The 16780-nt window shown below is 44.8% G+C and overlaps 3 protein-coding genes across 8 annotated transcripts; 1 reads left to right on the forward strand and 2 right to left on the reverse strand.

Moving 5' to 3' along the window:
• The first annotated feature begins 611 nt into the window (after positions 1-611).
• On the forward strand, positions 612-3402 carry LOC123052065 (uncharacterized). Its single transcript, XM_044475130.1, has 3 exons — positions 612-744; positions 833-907; positions 987-3402. Exons 1-3 carry the CDS (start codon positions 670-672, stop codon positions 3222-3224), a joined length of 2388 nt encoding a protein of 795 aa, XP_044331065.1. The 5' UTR covers positions 612-669; the 3' UTR covers positions 3225-3402.
• A 122-nt stretch (positions 3403-3524) lies between these two features.
• LOC123052066 (transcription factor bHLH81-like) lies at positions 3525-11285 on the reverse strand. 6 transcript variants are annotated; one of them, XR_006424439.1, is made up of 11 exons: positions 10977-11285; positions 10603-10806; positions 10266-10335; positions 9980-10096; positions 9618-9818; positions 9154-9412; positions 8921-9056; positions 8774-8839; positions 7550-7621; positions 6301-6383; positions 3525-5722 (listed from the first exon to the last, which is right to left on the reverse strand). XR_006424439.1 is itself a non-coding variant. In XM_044475131.1 (8 exons), the coding sequence occupies exons 5-8, from the start codon at positions 9665-9667 to the stop codon at positions 8820-8822; spliced, it is 483 nt and encodes a 160-aa protein (XP_044331066.1). In that variant the 5' UTR covers positions 9668-9818; positions 9980-10096; positions 10266-10335; positions 10603-10806; positions 10977-11285; the 3' UTR covers positions 7631-8819. The 6 variants fall into 6 exon arrangements, 1 of the variants encoding a protein (XP_044331066.1); XR_006424442.1 differs by having other exon boundaries at positions 9136-9412; XR_006424440.1 differs by having other exon boundaries at positions 8774-9056.
• A 3440-nt stretch (positions 11286-14725) lies between these two features.
• LOC123049001 (uncharacterized) lies at positions 14726-15305 on the reverse strand. Its single transcript, XM_044472013.1, has one exon. The coding sequence runs from the start codon at positions 15251-15253 to the stop codon at positions 14993-14995; it is 261 nt and encodes an 86-aa protein (XP_044327948.1). The 5' UTR covers positions 15254-15305; the 3' UTR covers positions 14726-14992.
• Between the last annotated feature and the right edge of the window lie 1475 nt (positions 15306-16780).

Below are 16780 nucleotides of genomic sequence, written 5' to 3' on the forward strand. Positions count from 1 at the left end.
AAGGTCGGTTCATTTTTTTCTTTAGTTTTTTCCTCTCTTGCATGTTATATCGGTTGACCGAGACTTAGTTAAATCCCAATCGACTGAGACCTAGCCACACTCCTTATTATTACTTTCTGCCTAGCTAGTATCCTCCTATACTTATTGTCTTTCTTTTAAGTTTCCTAAATGGGTTCAAAAGATAAAATAAGAGCTCCAAAGTGCTTTCGAAAGTAGCATCTTTGGAGTAATAGTTTTTTTTCCCACGACTTCGACCAATGTGATCCTATGATGAATATTTGCCAAAGCACTCAAAACATTTGCTAGTGTTTGCCACAATTTTTTTCCAGAAAATTCATGCGGGCTCATTTGAGCCCGAGCTACATGTCCCATTGCTAATTTTCTTGAGGCAATCCGTTTTTCCATTTTTTTTAAGAGGATCTTGCGGCAATCTGCTTTTTAATTTTTGGTTCCTTTGTCCCGTTAGACGTGAGGCCCACACAGCAAATGGAAATGCAGCCTCAGGCAGCGCTAGCTAAAGACGAACCATCCAGAGCCCAAAGCCCAGCTAACGGCCCACCATCCAGAGACAAAATGGAGGGAAAACTTCAGAAGCGAGGGAAAAACTCCTTCCCGTCCCCAAAAAGCGCGCGCCACGCCGACGGAAACCCTGGTCGCGCGAAGCCGGCGATGGTGGAACCACGCGCCGGTGCCGCTGCAGCCCCCTCCCTCGCCGCGACCGTCGCACTCCCCGCCCCCAACCAGGTCCGCCCTCCTCGCCCGCCCTCCTGGTACCACTCGATGCATTCGCCGCCACCGCTTCCGTTGAAATCTCTGCGTTTTGACCTCGCAGGGCACCACCGCCGGCGCGAGGAAGCGGAAGGCCCTGGCGACGGAGAAGGCTCCGAGGAAGCCTCGCAAGCGGCAGGTCTGTACTTCACTGTACCCATCAACCCCCTCCCCTTGGCAATCTTGCTTGGTAGTCTGATTCGTCTGAACGTTGGTAGGTTGAAGAACCGATTCAGATCCCTGTGTACTACGGATGTAGAAAAGGAGATTTTTCAAGCGTGCACGGCGGTGATTTAGTTCAAGATTGCCCAGCCATTTATGCAGAAAACATATGTGCGCACATAATCGGCGAGCTGCCGCTGCAGCCACAGTCGATGTCACTGGTGGATCTGCAGCTCTGGGTCTTCAAGCTGTTCAGGCTCCATCCAGAAACACAAGATCTCCATGTTAAGGGGTTCCTCAAACAACGCAAAAATGACCCGTATGACGAAGAGGATCCGGACTGGTATTTGGAGTACTACCAGTGGGACACCCATGAATTTTACACCGACAAATACTGGAGATCCTTTGCAAATAAATTGAAGAAAAAGAGAAATGTGACGCACAAGTTCATGTTGTACGTGGAATCCTCTGAGATCAGGCACTATGACATATTGCTCAAAGCAGTAAATGATGATTACTCTCAGCAGGTGCCGGCTGTGTTGCCTGGGACGGAAAGCCTGGCAAGGTGTGAATTCAGCTTCCGCTACCTTAAGGAACACCTGGCAGTTACTGCTGAGGAAATGGCAGTTTATCTCACTGGTCACTATGGCGAGCAGGTTACTCCCGCTGAGGCGTGGAGGGCAAGACAGATGGCTCTTGAGAAGGAATTCGGTACCTTTTATGATTCATACAACTTTGCCCCGAGGTTACTTAAGGAAATAGCACGTAAAAACCCTGGTGGTTTTGTAGAGATCAAAGATTCACTGGTTTCAGGGTGTAAGGATTTTCGAGTCCTTCAGCGTATATGTTGGGCGTTTGGACAATCCTTACAGGCCTTCAGTGCCTGTCGCCCTGTGCTGTGCATTAAAGGCACACCCCTATGCGGGAAATATCAAGGGGTGCTGTTGACGGCTGTGGCATTAGATGCTAATAATTTCTCCATTCCAGTGGCATATGCCATCGTCGAGTGCGAGACAAAGGAAAGCTGGCTGTGGTTTCTTAGGAATTTGGAGCGAGCAGTGGTTCATCAAGCTGATGTCTGCATTATACACGACTACAAAAAGGAGTTGATCGACGCCGTAGAGGATCTTCTGAATTCCCGTCGACGACAAGGGCTGAAAGCAGAAAGCCGGTGGTGCATGGAACACCTTGCTGAAAACTTCTATGCATATTTTGGCGACAAGAACCTGGTGATGATGTTCAAGAAACTTTGTCAGCAGAAGCGACAACATAAGTTCGATAAACTCTGGAAGGAGCTTGATGAGTTGACATCCAAATATATGGCAGAGAAAGAATGTGGTGAAGTGCAGCAGGGGTCAGTCAAGCATGATGAGACAGAGCTTCAGGAGCAAAGCTCATCCAGCCAGCCTCATTCAGTGGAGGATGGGAAGGAAGGAGATCAAGCCGATGACAGCAAAGGAAAGGTAACAAAGTTCTCTGATTGGATTCGTCTGAAACCAATGGAGAAGTGGTCACTGGTGCATGATAGCAACGGAGCAAGATATGGCATCATGGGCACTGATATAACGGATGTATATAAGAACGATCCTGTATTGAAAGGTATAACTTGCCTTCCACTCAGTGCGATGGTGGAGGTGACATTCCTGCGCTTGGAAGAGTACTTCAGAAACACAGGTGACGCAGCAAACAAAGCAATCGGCAACCCTTCAGTTAGCTTCCCGGAACGTGTCCAGGATGACATGAACTCCAAAATGCAGAAAGCCGAGATGCATCAAGTTCTTGGGAGTGAAGAGGCTCTGAAATTTACGGTGAAGTCGAGGCAGAGGCAGGTTACCGTAAACTTGAAGTCGGAATATACCCACAACATGGATAAGTCTAAAGGATCCACAGCTCGAAAAACTGCTACCTGTTCATGCAACAAGCCGCAGCTGCTTCACAAGCCTTGCTCTCATGTCATTGCCGTCTGTTGTCATATTGGGGTTAGTGCTGCTGAATACATGTCCCCATACTACAGCCTGACTTGTCTAGGCAGGACCTGGAGTAAAAAATTCAATGAGTTCTCACGCAACTACAGAAAGAATTTACCACGCTACTACAGAGATGTTAGACCATTTGAACGTGAAACACCAACTTGGATCCCAGACAAAAGATCGGAGTGTGGTTTTCCTGTTTATCTGTTGTCGGACTGCGTACAAACTGCCGTTGTCGATGAAGGGCAACAGTGCACAACTGAAGATGAATCAGTTGCAGGCAATGAATCAACAAATGCACGCTCAGAAGAATCAAGAACCTAGCCAAATTTGAGCTTCTTTTATCATCTGTGAAACTCCAGGTTGTTCATATTTTGGACCCTTAATATCTGGTAGTTACTGTGCTTTAAGTTATCCTATATGTAAACTCTGAACCTCTAGTAGTATTTGCAGTACTTTCCATGCTGTCCTGAAAGCTGAAGTTTATATTTCTTTTTTACTCCGTTACAGTCTGATGCTGAATTTCTTGTTTGATTCATATATTTTTGAAACTCCTGTATGCCAAAATGCTAAATCATCCCAGAAGCCATTACTTGGCTGACGGTGTTTCAAGGAACTAGATGACCAGTTGCGCCAAATGGCGCAAAGACCCGTTTAAAACCATGTTCGTGTTGAAAATATTTGCATTTTTCAATAACCGTATATTTGAGTACATTTGGTAAGAACTTATACCCCTATATATAAAGAAAATTAAATGCAAATATTTTCTTAAGGTAATAATGCCACAAATTAGATCATCGGTACGTCAAGATAGTTGAGTCTACAATTAGAAATTCCGAGTAGCTGTAAACTTGCATTAAAAGAAGAGTAAACACAAGTGACACAATAAAATGTACTTAATACATGAACTCGTGAACATTGTGTACAAGAGAAGTTAATAGAAATAGTAGTCAATTACATCATATAATTTGGTTCTATAATCTTTTGTGTATATATTCTGAATGCTACCCCTTTGTGATCAACTCTTTGTCCTTCGAATCAAATGGCATAGCTACTGCCCCTTGTGGAAAAAGAAAGGACTCTATAATACTCATAAATGTAAAAGGAAAACATCATGTGATGCATCTCAACCTGCGCAAAGCAATGTAAAAACCATACATGCTATCTACATACTCTCATTGTCTGGCAGAGCATAAGTAGCCGAGGGACCCTGTACAAAAGAATTGACAATTCGCAAAAAGAAGCATGCCATCAGCTGTCTAGACAACCATAAAACAATAAGTGGCAAAAGCCCCATTAGAATTAGCATTTGCCATCCAGTTTATGAGCTAAAGTTAGAGCATACCAGTCGATGAAACATATTAAGCATCAGCTATAAAACAAACTCTATTTTCCTAATAAGACAACATAGATATGAAATGGGCAAACTCTATTTTGCCATCCAGTTTATGAGCTAAAGTGGAAAGCTATGGTCACTGAATTTTAGGCACTTTTTTTTAGCAAACACGGTAGGGTAAAAACCCTACTGTAACTCTATATTTTAGGCACTTCACCGGATAAACAATGGTCATAATACATGTTTATGGCTGACACCTCACGAGCAGCAAGCTTCAGTTTTACACTATTTAGGAATGCATACAAGCAAGTCCTGACAATTGAGATTTTCAATCCGGGACCAATCAGATATATGCCAGCAGCTAGAATTCTAATTGGAGTCATTCCCACCAGAACGTGCTTTGTATACTAAATAATAAGATGGATTGTTTTGGGTTTATAGCCGCCATAATCAAGGCTCTAAACCTGGTACTATTTGCATGATAATGGGGTGCTTTCACACATCAGCATAAAACTAAAGAGTCATTCTTGTCCTGTAATAGAGATACTATTCTTTTCACAAGCTCTTATTTTTCTACCCATACTAAGGTGTGCCCCTGTTTACTGCTGACACTACAAACTTTAGTTTATGTGGTGTATAGACAATATATAAAACATGAACCTGGCAAAAAAATACAAGGGATTACCTGAATACATGATGCTACAGTACATATATTTTTCTAACTGGAAAATAAGCCTATTACTTCCTGCTCTCAGATTTTAGTTCATTTCTAAACTCTGCATTATATTCAGACAAGCACACTACATCTATATTCTGCTATAACACAGATTATTGTTACCTTACTATGGAAGCAGCTAGAATTAGTTTGTGGTGATAAAACTATGGAAGCATGTTGGCAATACAATTATAAAATATACTATCTTCAAGGAAATCTGCACTTGTAGCCCTGTTTGATAGCAAAGTACTTTCTATGTATTTTGAAAATAACACAGTTTTTTAGATTAACAAAGTTTTAATTACAGTGAGCTGTTTGGCTACCACTAAAAACTGTGGTTTAAATTACAGTATTAAAAACAGTGATCTTAATACTGTAGCACTTGCAAAATTATCATTTTTTTCTCTGTATTAAGAAAAGAACCACATAACTCGTTTTTTAAAACTGAGCACGCTGAAAAACAATCCACGGGCGTATTCATGTGCCTCTCGACACACATTTCCTGCTACCTCTCGATGGTGACACGGAAGAAGACCAAGACGGTCCCGTGGTGCCCGCGACGACAACACAGAAGACGGCCTGGCGTTCCAGGCCATATGAAGCAGCAGCTCAACCTAGTTCAACTCCTCCGCTTACTGTGTAAGCTAGCTTTGTGTATGGCCGTTTAATGCATGTAGCCGTTCAGTTTGCAACGGCCAGCGAGCAGGGTACACGCGTGTCTGCGACTGTTAACAAATGGCCAGCTCTCGTCGCCGCTCCACCTTCGGCTCTCTGGGAATAAAAAATAAAGAGTGGATATTCATTTTTGTGGATGTTAGCAAATAAAAATTGAAACCAACTGGGAATAGAAAACTTAAAAGGGCAGTAAGTAACAACAAAAACGGAGATAGAGAGAGATAAATGCATTAATCCAGCTATAAGTAGTAGGATAGAAATGAAAAACCCATTGTTGGAAAACAGAAATTCGACCTCAGAGATTGTCTAAGTTGTGACATCGTTTGTTAGCGGCAGATCAGTATTATGTTTTCCATCTTGTCCCGATATTATATATAATAACATCTAGTTTGTATCAGTCATAATTTTCCCGTGAACAAACTGCTATAAAGATTAGTCAAGTCTAAACTCTAGATCCCCGCAAAAAATGGAAGTCTAAACTCTAGATTAGACCTAAACTGATACAGTAGTAGTAATCCTTCACCATTTAATGTATGGATCACACTAATACAAATCATAGAAAAACTTAGTCTTGTATCATAGATCTGACGATAGAAGATAGCCATTTCACTAATGAAGCGAATAACTACATTTAGTAGTAAGATTGAGCTTCTGGACATTTAGACAATCCTAACCTTAGTTTCTTAGTAAAGAAATGGCTGAAGACCAAACACGTCATTGTGTTACCCTTCCTCCTTGTTCGATTCATCACTTCCTACTTCAGAAAAGAAACAGAGTAACATAGTTCAATAATAGCACACTGTTTCAGAACATATTATACCACAGAAATGTAGACAAAGCTGTGCATGCATGGAAGAAGAAATCGAGTGAAGGAGGAAGAGCTCACAATGAGCTTTGGCCCATCGATCTGGACATGCCAATGCCAAATATAAATAGGGGCATTGCCTGCTCTGCTTCCTTCCCCCACCCACTTATTTGCGCGACACTCTTCCGCGACACCCTCTACTCACACCACTCTTCCGCGCTGGATGCACTATGAAACATAGAGCAGTGCACTTGAAGGCGAAGGCATAGGCATGGCCTTTCTTCATCTTTCTACAGATGAGCATCGCCTTTCTCCCAACAAAAATGAAAAGGTAAAAAAAGACATTGTGCAATTCAAGGCCCTCGATCATCAAGCGAGATTATAAGTTTATAACATGTTGATATTGGGTTTTTCTTTAGAAAAATTCTTATCCCCACATTCCAATCCCCACGTATCATTCAAGTAATCTCGGACTCATAAAATTGGAAATGTCGAGATAATAAAAATAGCAGAGTAACACAACACCTAGAGCTTAGGCCCTCTGCCCGCCATGTAGGCGCAGGAGATGCGTCTTGACACCGCTCTGAATAAAATGTAGGGCGACAAGCAAAGGGTATGTCTAGGACGTGAGGACAAGCAGAGAGCACGAGCAAGGGATCACACCTGCTGCAAATTCCATCATAAAAGGCGACCCTCTACTCAGTTTCTTTAGATACAGGTTCTGATCAAAGTTAATACACAGACTATCTGAAACCATCAGTTTCAGCTTACTCGAATTACAAAATTGACACATGAATAATATCTCACACAAATATATATGTATTAGTCAGATCCACCGACGGATAAAAAATGAGATCATGTTGTTTCACTTAAAGATATTGATAGAAACATTTATGTGTGCTCATTACGCAAAGGATAGGCAACATACATGTCCCCTGAACCTAAACCCAGCTCTTGATATGTACAAAAGAAATTAACACATAACAAAAATGAGCAAAATAAAAGCAAATGTAAATTTATCTATGCTCCAGGACTGACATATGTGTTCGCAATAAAATCTGCCACAACACACTAATATCCATATGCAAGAGCACCAGATGCAAAGAGGCATCTCATACCTAGATTTTCATGAGATATCTTTTCCTTGATTCTGCCAACCGAAGAGTGCAGTGGTTGTGGTAAAAGAATAACTGGCCAAGTACAAGAATCAGTATGGGGCTGGGACAAGGATATAGAGGCAAGAGGAAATGGAGATTGAAACATGACCTCAGAGCAGGGAACACTACTGATAATTGACAGACTGATTTATATATACCACAATGGGAGATTATGATACAATTTGTATTGAACTGAAATAATTTACGTGCAAAGAGGAAATGTCAAAGCAAAGAAATTTACGAAACTCTCAAACGTAAGACCGCATCTGGTCTTGCAACTTGCTATCACTATGGAAGCCAAAACATCAAAATGTATATAGAATCTGTCTATATCTCTAGCATTACTCAAACTGGAATACTCTGCTTACATGATCAGTACCTGACCTCATTTTTCATAGCAAGAAAACAACAGAATAATATTATTTTCAATAGTTATAGGAATAATTGAAAGTTTAGCATTATACAGTTGTTCTTCTTAATACAAAGCGGGTGTTGCAAATCTGCAATCACTCCAGCTAAGCCATATACATATGAACCCTTAGTGTTTCTGTAGGCGTGCTAAGTATTGATGGTCCATTGCGGTAAGCCTTCTTCAGATATGTGAATCCCTTCTGAATTTCGGCTTGTCCAATGCCTCTAAGAATATGTGCAGAAAGCCATGATGGTCCAGTGCCTCTAAGAATATGTGCACAAAACCATGATGGTCTAGTGCCTCTAAGAACATGTGCAAAAATCTTTAAATGAATCAAGAGTGCTAAACAACATGTCCTTTGTCAGCCATAGACAACACATGAGTACCTAAAACTATTATTGAGCAAGCTGATGATTTATTTCATAAATGAAGGCACAACAAAAAAGCTGTGAAGGCTTGGAAAGTGTATCAGTTTATCGGTGGTGGGATCAGGAGATGACGCTAATCAAAGTAAACTTAGAGAAAATCCTAAGTAACTAAGGTCTGAACCATCGACACTTACCAAGGTTCTGAATTGCCGTGGGCAATACTTCCAGTTTGGATTACAACCGTCAGTTTAGTACTTTAGTAATATATCTAAATATGCAGGCATGTAGTCGTCAGTTTTAGTACTTTAGAGTTTAGAGAGTATGAGCTTCTGTAATTCATGGTGAAAATTTCATCTTTATGGTGACAGAATTGACAGTGTGCATCAATTCAACTGATTTAGTTACCTTGTCCATATTGGGCACGAGGTCTTGCAGCCTCCTTAGCCTCTTGCTATTCCTTGCTCTTCTTTCCTAAACAGCATAAGAAAGAAAAATATTCAGTACAAACATGTCGCACCAAGACAAACACCAAAAATGTTGTAGGAAATTAACTAATCCTCTCAGCGATGCTTTGCGGGTGAGTGGCGCAGCCACGCTTGGTGCGGACTGTGCAGGCGATGAAGTACTGCTGCAGCTGCAGATAGTCGTCCATGCCGGACATGTCTAAAGACGTGGTTGACATGCCAAACTGAATTTGGTCCAAGGTTAGAACTGTAGCATTAAACAATTGACGGGCAGCAGAGTGCGGATGGATGTGAAGTGTATACATGTGAAGCTTGTCCTACTTGGGATTCGATTTTGCTGAGGCTGGTGACCATGCCGTCGTCGCTGTCGATGAGCACCTTCGCTTTTTTGCTTCCGGGCGTGAAGAACATGATGTTGGAGTTGGTGTCGCCCGAGGAGCTCATGGAGAAGCTCCTGGAGAGGTCGCTGGAGCCGTTGTTGACGGTGATGCTCTCACCGACGGCCGACGGCATCAGCGCGGGCATGGCCATCCCCATCTCCGTGTGGCATAATGTTCTGCTGCCTCGAGTAGCTCCATAGCTGCAAATTAATTGAGAGATCTCCAGGTCAGTGAATTTTGAATTTATCTAGAAAGCTAACAGTATTGGGGGATAAAAGAAATAACAGAAAGTATTATACTTCGTAGTCACATAAGCCATACCATGAAAGAACACGAGTAGTACCTGTATTGGGGGATCAAAGAAATAACAGAAAGTATTATACTTCGTAGTCACATAAGCCATACCATGAAAGAACATGAGTAGTACCTGACTTTGTTGAATTGGGAGAAATCATGTTAAAGTATGGATTCCTTTAAACCAGCAGTATCTCTTCACCTGATTAGAAGAGACTAAATAGTAAATCCCCTTGACATGTGACGTCTCACGCTTGACCTCCTTACTGCCATAAACTTTATCCTCTGAATCCCCATCCCACCATAGACAAGCTGCACACACACAAAAAAAATATTAAAATCTCTTTATCCTCATTGGGGTCGTAAACTCGTAATCAAACATTGTAAATACATATAGACAATAAATAAGAACCCTATTGGGTTACAAAGAGGATTAATCATAAGAGGGGAAAGGAAGTGAAATTAGTACTCACCTCATATATGAGGAAGGGAAGCTGGAAAAATACACAATTTGACATAACAAAATAGCACCAGCTGCAATATAGGAGCTCCAGGAAAATAAACCTTGCTTCTCTGCATTTTGGATCTAGCTAAAAATGGCAAATTTTAGAAATGCTAAATGTTAGGAACCACTATGTGATTCAGAAGAAATTATTTTATGTACCAGTTCTCACACTGTCTATCAATCTCCTGATATGCTCAATGAACAGCAGAGAAAAATAACTGCACAACCCTGCTTGTCAACTTAGGTCTCTTTACCTCGGTCGGCTCCTGACATTGTTGTCTTTCCCAGCTTTAGCCTTCTTTTGTCCATAACAGTAGTAAAATCCTATATGGCCAACGAAATCAAAAGACCCTTTACTAATATACAAAACTCAACAAAATCAAAAGACCCTTTGCTAATCTACTGAACTCAATTAAATCAAAAGAACAAAATAACTATGGGGGTTCCCTATGGAGGTTCATAAAAGACATGGCCCAGTCAAGGCTTGTGCAGTGAGGCAAAACTAAAAAAAATGCACATGTGCAAGAATATATGCAAACCTAAAAAAATGTGTGCAAGAAAATTAAGAGAACTATAGGGAGAAACACGAACCTGGGAGGGTGCTCGACCAAGATGGGCTCCTGCGCCGTCACTTGCAGCCATTGTCGTCCTCCTGCTGCGGACGCGGGGACGGTGCCGATGTGCATGCTAAAGAAGGTCACGACCCTATGGCAGCCATCTCGTCAGGGTCATTCTCCTTCTCCCATATTTGCCTACTTGCTCCCTGCCTGCTCCACCAAGCGGACAAACCCAATCCTATGGGGAACAAGAAAACATGAATAGATCAAACTAACTGGCAGCAAACGAACTGATTTTCTTTTGAATCAATTTCAATACAATCAGAAAATGGCAATGATAAGAGAAGACATAGACACTCATTGGAGAGCAGCGAGGAAGTAGCAGCGGTGGAGGAGAGAAAAACAAACCGAGGTGGGAGGAGGTAGCCAAAACTGCCCTTGACGAGGACGCTCAGGCCATCTTCTCACACGTCTTCATCGCCGCCCCGCATCTCCACCTGCTCCACGGTGGCTCCCAGGCCGTCGCCGCCGCTGTTCCCCGCGCCACCTCCTCTTCTTTTTTTCTTCCAGCGGCGGCGCACCCGTGGCTTCTTGGTGGCGAGGGCTCACGGATTGCGGAGGAGAAGAGGAGGTGGCGGATTGGGGAGGAGAAGAGGAGGCGGCGGATTTGGGAGAAGGAGAGGATGGGGATTGAGGGAGAAGAGGAGGCTCTCGGTAGGCTAGGTTTTTCACCGTGTTCGTTTTCTGGAGCGACGGGACTTCAAATACCCACCGTCTCAAACAAGCAACCCCACATACACCCGGGCCCAATGGTCATCGGGTGGACTGCTAGCCGAAAGTGAAAAAAAACTGACGGCGAGGCTGCTGCCAGCAGCCAAAACGCTGCTACAGTAAAAAGATCGCACGGCCAACGAGCTTCGCACGCGCGGAGGCCTCAGAATGGCGGGTTGGCTAGGGTGGTTTATATGTTCAATGACATGCATACCAGTACAGTTGATAAAAATTGTCATCAGTAGAAGCACTTTAGTAGATTCCAGTTATCTTAAGTATATATAACAAGCACACATACATACACACAGAATTAACCAACTGCACAGTAGCAAAGCTTTATCGATTCTCCTGGTTTTACACACATTATTCAGGATAATTTGCCATCTTGAAACTAGAGCACACGACTCAAGGTGGTACTAGAGTGCCCAGTAGGTGGTACTGAAGTTGAAACCGGGCTAGCTACCAGGCAGAGATCTTCATGCCTAGGGCTTTCTGCGCGAAGTCCCTGTCGGCGTGGCGGAGGGCTCGCCCAGCCCTGAGGGTGGCGAACCAGCAGCCCCGGCGGCGGATGGCCTGGCGGAGCTCCGCCTTGCTGATCCGGCCGTCGCCGTCCACGTCGAACTGCTTCAGCCACTCCTTGAATTGCTCCACCGTGGTCCCTCTCGGCCAGAGGAGCCACCTCCGCCCTGCCATGGCCGGCTGTGTTTGCAGGCTCAGAGCCAGCTAGTCCTTGACGACTGTCCTAGCAGGCAGGTGCATGGATGGTTCGAAGCCTCTCGCGGCTGCGCCTCCTTTTATAGTTGGATCGTTCCACCCACGTATTTCGTGGATTTATTCGTTTATATCTGCAGGTTGCGAGGGGTCGCTGATCTCAATCGTATCTCATTTCTTGGTGGAGTCCGACCTAGCTGAATTTCAGGCTTTGGGTCCGACCTAGTCACTACTCACTCAACGGAATAGTCACTACTCACTACACGGAATGCATGAAAGGCTAGTAAGAGGTAAGCGCAAGTGTATGCATATTACATTGCACTGTTCAACTGTAGCTCTTTTGACTGATGGGCTGCATTTACCTCATTAGATTATATTCCTATATGCTTGCAGCGACCTGAAAGCTTATTAGTTAGCTTGAGAATAAATTTGAAGTCGGGGAAGTAGCAATGTGGTAGGGCCCGTGCATGAAAGAGATTCTCCATTGACCCACCAATCCAAGGAAACATCAGGGAGATTTCGGTTTTGCTATTTCTCACGTACCTAAAATTTTGTGTTATATCAGTCATTCCTTCCTTCCTTCTCCCTTCTTCCCAACCTCGCCGGAGAAGAACAACCCAACTATCTATCTTAGAGGGAAGACATGGCCTCACTATCTATCTTAGTGAAAAGCCACAACCTCATTACTATCTTAGGGATAGGGACTGCAGGGGATTGCCGGAGGTTTGCACCGGTGGTGCGAGGCTTAGAGGGATGACCAGCAACGGCGGTGGGGGAGGTTGAGGGGAGGGCGGGGCGGCAAGGTGGTGCACGGTAGCGCCCGCCGGCTGCAGGCAGATGGGGCACGGTTGGCTGACGGTTGCAAAGAAGAATGGATCAGATGGTGGATGGAGGAGGAAGATGGTTGAGTGAAAAAAGACGACGTGTGACCAAGCGGTTAGATGCAGATTGGATGGACAGAAAATAAAATGAATGATGAAACGTTTTTTGCAGGCACCTGTTAAATAAACAGTCCCGGGAGATTCTACCACGGTTGCTCAAGAATGTCCAAAGTTCTTTCCAACGCTACTACAAAAACCCGTCTCTGAAGTGCTAGCCGGACCGCCTGAAACATGCCTTCATCTCAGCTGGTGCACTGGTGCTAGACCCCGAGAACAGTTAGGTATGGACGGCAAGGCGAAGATCATCAGAGTTGTGGATGTGGGCTCATTTCTGATGGCGCAGTCCCGACCCACCAAAGATGGATTTCCCTATGGGCTGTGTCTTTTCAGTATGCAGGAAATAATTGCTTAATCCCGCCTCTTGTGGAATGGCATGCTTCAATGCTTGTTTTCTTGAACGTTAGTGTATGGTTGTGCAGCAAGGTAGTAGTATCGTGAAATACATTTGTTGAGGATATGTCGTCGGGTTCATGTTAAGAATGGACTGCTGTTCCATTGGGACACTTGTAAGAACTTCAAAGTGGACAACTGAGCTACAATGCTGGAGGAGGGCGACCAAGGCAAAACAACTGTGTAATCCATCAACAAAATGATGCAGTATTCATATGTCCCTTCCGTATTTCGCGACAGGGATAACATAATAAAGTGGCGGCCGTGAAAGCAGTCCTTGCAAAGTTGGGGCACGGTTTCGGCATCAAGTAGTCAAAGAAGACACGTCGGGTTATGCGGCCATCCCCAGCAGCCAAGACGTCCATAGTCAAAAGGAAAGTATGTCTGAACCCCAGCATGATGCACCCACGCTACATCCATGCAAAAGAATATATATATATCAAAACATTTTGAAAAAAATCTGAAACTTTCTGAAAATGATTATGAACATGCTTGCAAAGTTTGATGGTCAAATGACATCCGAGGAGCTCTGTACAAGAAAAATAAAATTACAATTTGTGCTCAAACAGTGCATGTACTTTTTAAGTAGTTTTGTCTTTTTTACATAGCTCCTCAGATGTCCCTTGAGCGCCAAAATTTACAAGCATCTATAACATTTGTTTATAATCATTTCCACAAAGTTTCAGATTTTTTTAGAAAAATATTTTGCTAAGTTTTCTTGCGTGAACGTAGCGTGGGTGCACCGAGCTGGGGCGTAGAAAAACCACTCACGTAGTCAAAATGCGCAAGCCACGAGGACAATCTGTATGGCAAAATTGACAAATTTGACCTATGGATGAAATCAAATCACACAATGAACTGCCCGTGAAACTATTTCACGCGGCTTACCTTTTCGTGTGACGCCCAACACGAAGGCGCCACACTACACTGTGCAACGCCTCATAGATAGGTGCTACACGCCTGGCCAGTGTCGCACCCGTGTGATTCAAAAATTACTAAGTCAGTGTGCAGCGCCTTAGAGTTAGGCGCCACACTATACAGTTATACAGTGTAGCGCCTAGCTTCTAGGCGTTGCACTAGTGGTTGCTTTATTTTATAGTGCAACCACTAGTGCAGCGCCTGAGAGCTAGGCGCCACACTATACAGTGCAGCGCCTAGCTCTTAGGCTTTGCACAATGATTTAGTAATTTTTAGGCAGTCTGGGATGCAACTCTGGCCAGGCGTGTAGCGCCTATCTGTGAGGCGTTGCACAGTGTAGTGTGGCGCCTTCGTGTCGGGCGTCACATAAAAAGATCAGCTGCGTGAAATAGTTTCACGGGCAGTTCATTCTGTGATTTGATTTCGTCCACAGGTCAAATTTGCCCAATCTATATATACTTCATGCAACTTCCAAATTTTACAGCAGAAACACTCAAAATTAAGCAACTGCATACATAGTAGCAGACGTCGTCGTCGTAACAAACCTTAACAAATTCTCCTGGATTTACACATATTATTCAGGTTTCAGGAGAAGTTCACATGTCAAGCTGAACCCATCACACGACACTAGGCTTAGACACTATGTTGCCATATTCGGCATTAGTCTGAGCAGGTGAAGCTCTACCGAGGTAGCTAACGGGCAGAGATGTTCATGCCGAGGTGTTCCCGCGCGAAAGCGACGAGGTGCTCCAGCTCGGCGTCGTCGACGTAGCCGTTGTGGTCCCTGTCGGCGCGGCGGACGGCGCGGCCGGCCCTAACGGTGGCGAACCAGCAGCCCCGGCGGCGGATGGCCTGGCGGAGCTCGGCCTTGCTGATCCGGCCGTCGCCGTTCACGTCGACCCACTTCTTGAATTCTTCCACCGTCCACGCACACGGGGCGCTCCTTATCGGCATGGCCTATGGGCTATGGTGTCTAGAAGCTCAGAACCAGCTTATCCTAGTCCTTGCAGCCGGAGACTGCCGAGTTCTCGCGGTTGTGCCTCCTTTTATAGTCGATCCGGTCCTGGAAGCATCTCGTGACTTTATTCGTTTCTATCTGCAGGCTGCGAGGGGTGTTGATCAGAATCCGAATCTCATCTCAGTTATTGGAGGGGGGCGGCAAAGGTAAATTTCAGGTTTGAGCATCGCATCGATCATTTGTTTAGTCGCTACACTTACCGCGATGCTAGTAACGAGCAAGTGCATATATATGACATCGTTTTCTTTTTTTGAAAAAGGAGGTTAAACCCCTAACCTCTGCATCAGTCGATCCATGCAGCCATCTTTATTAATTATTTCACAAGGGTCTTATAAAAACATACATCAAGCCATCCGAAGCCACCACTCGCATGATAATACAGAGAGCTCTCACTCCCCATATCTATAGCGATGCCGTCGCCGATCCATCCACATAACGTATCGAAACAGACAACCAGTGCAACAGACCTAAAGCGTACACTACATGCACACGTTTTATAAGCCGCCATCATCATCGAAACCGCTGTCCCATCTTCAGGAGAGAGATCCGCATCATCCTTGCCAGTCCGGCCATACATCGACGCCACCACGGCGCCCAACGACTCCACCGCCCTGCGCTCGTCAATCCCGACGCCGAGACTCTGAAAGATCTGTCATGCGTAGCACCTGCCGACCAGGCATGACACAACATAGCACCTGTCGGCCAGGTATGACTTGACATCTCTTACCAGACGCATCTGACGCGGTTAGAACGCCGCTCCTCCTGCCAACCTCCACACCATTGCCGCTACTTGAGCTGATACGCAGAGCCCTTCATCCATAGCAACTCTCCCCCGAACACCCAAGCCTCCCAGACAGCGCCTTTATGGAGGGTACGACGCGCAGGGCGCCGCCGCCGTCCCAATCCAAGATGGATTTTGGACTTTCGTCCGGGAGGGGGTCGGAGGTGGAAAGGAGGGACCTCGGCTTCGCCTTCAAGAAGGGTAACGACATTGAAGCCGTCGTCGATGCCGGGCCGAGCGAGCCGACCAAAGTTTCCTCCGGTCCTCGTCCTGTACCACCAATCTCCACTAGTAGAAAAAGGGTCATCTGTCCCGGTTGGTAAGGGCCTTTTGTCCCGGTTTTTGAATCGGGACTAAAGGGTCGTTACTAATGCCCTAGCCCTTTAATCCCGGTTCTTACACGAACCGGGACAGATGGGCCTCCACGTGGCCGGTGCGGCGAGCCCAGGCAGGAGGGCCTTTGGTCCCGGTTGGTGGCACTATGCAGCTTCTTCGGCAGTCCCGGAGCTTTTTTGGTGAATTTTCTCCAAACCCTGCCAGACAAAGAAAACAATTACTTGATATCAGGAAATGAACAAAGTTGCTGATATGGTGGATAATGATCGATTTAACTTACTTCTCGAGCATTTGAGTCATGTCCGCATAGTCCTGGGGATCTTTTCGTCTCGAGTCTAAGACGGTT

Source organism: Triticum aestivum, chromosome 2D, assembly GCF_018294505.1.
Source record: "Triticum aestivum cultivar Chinese Spring chromosome 2D, IWGSC CS RefSeq v2.1, whole genome shotgun sequence".
NCBI classification, from domain to species: Eukaryota; Viridiplantae; Streptophyta; class Magnoliopsida; order Poales; family Poaceae; genus Triticum; species Triticum aestivum.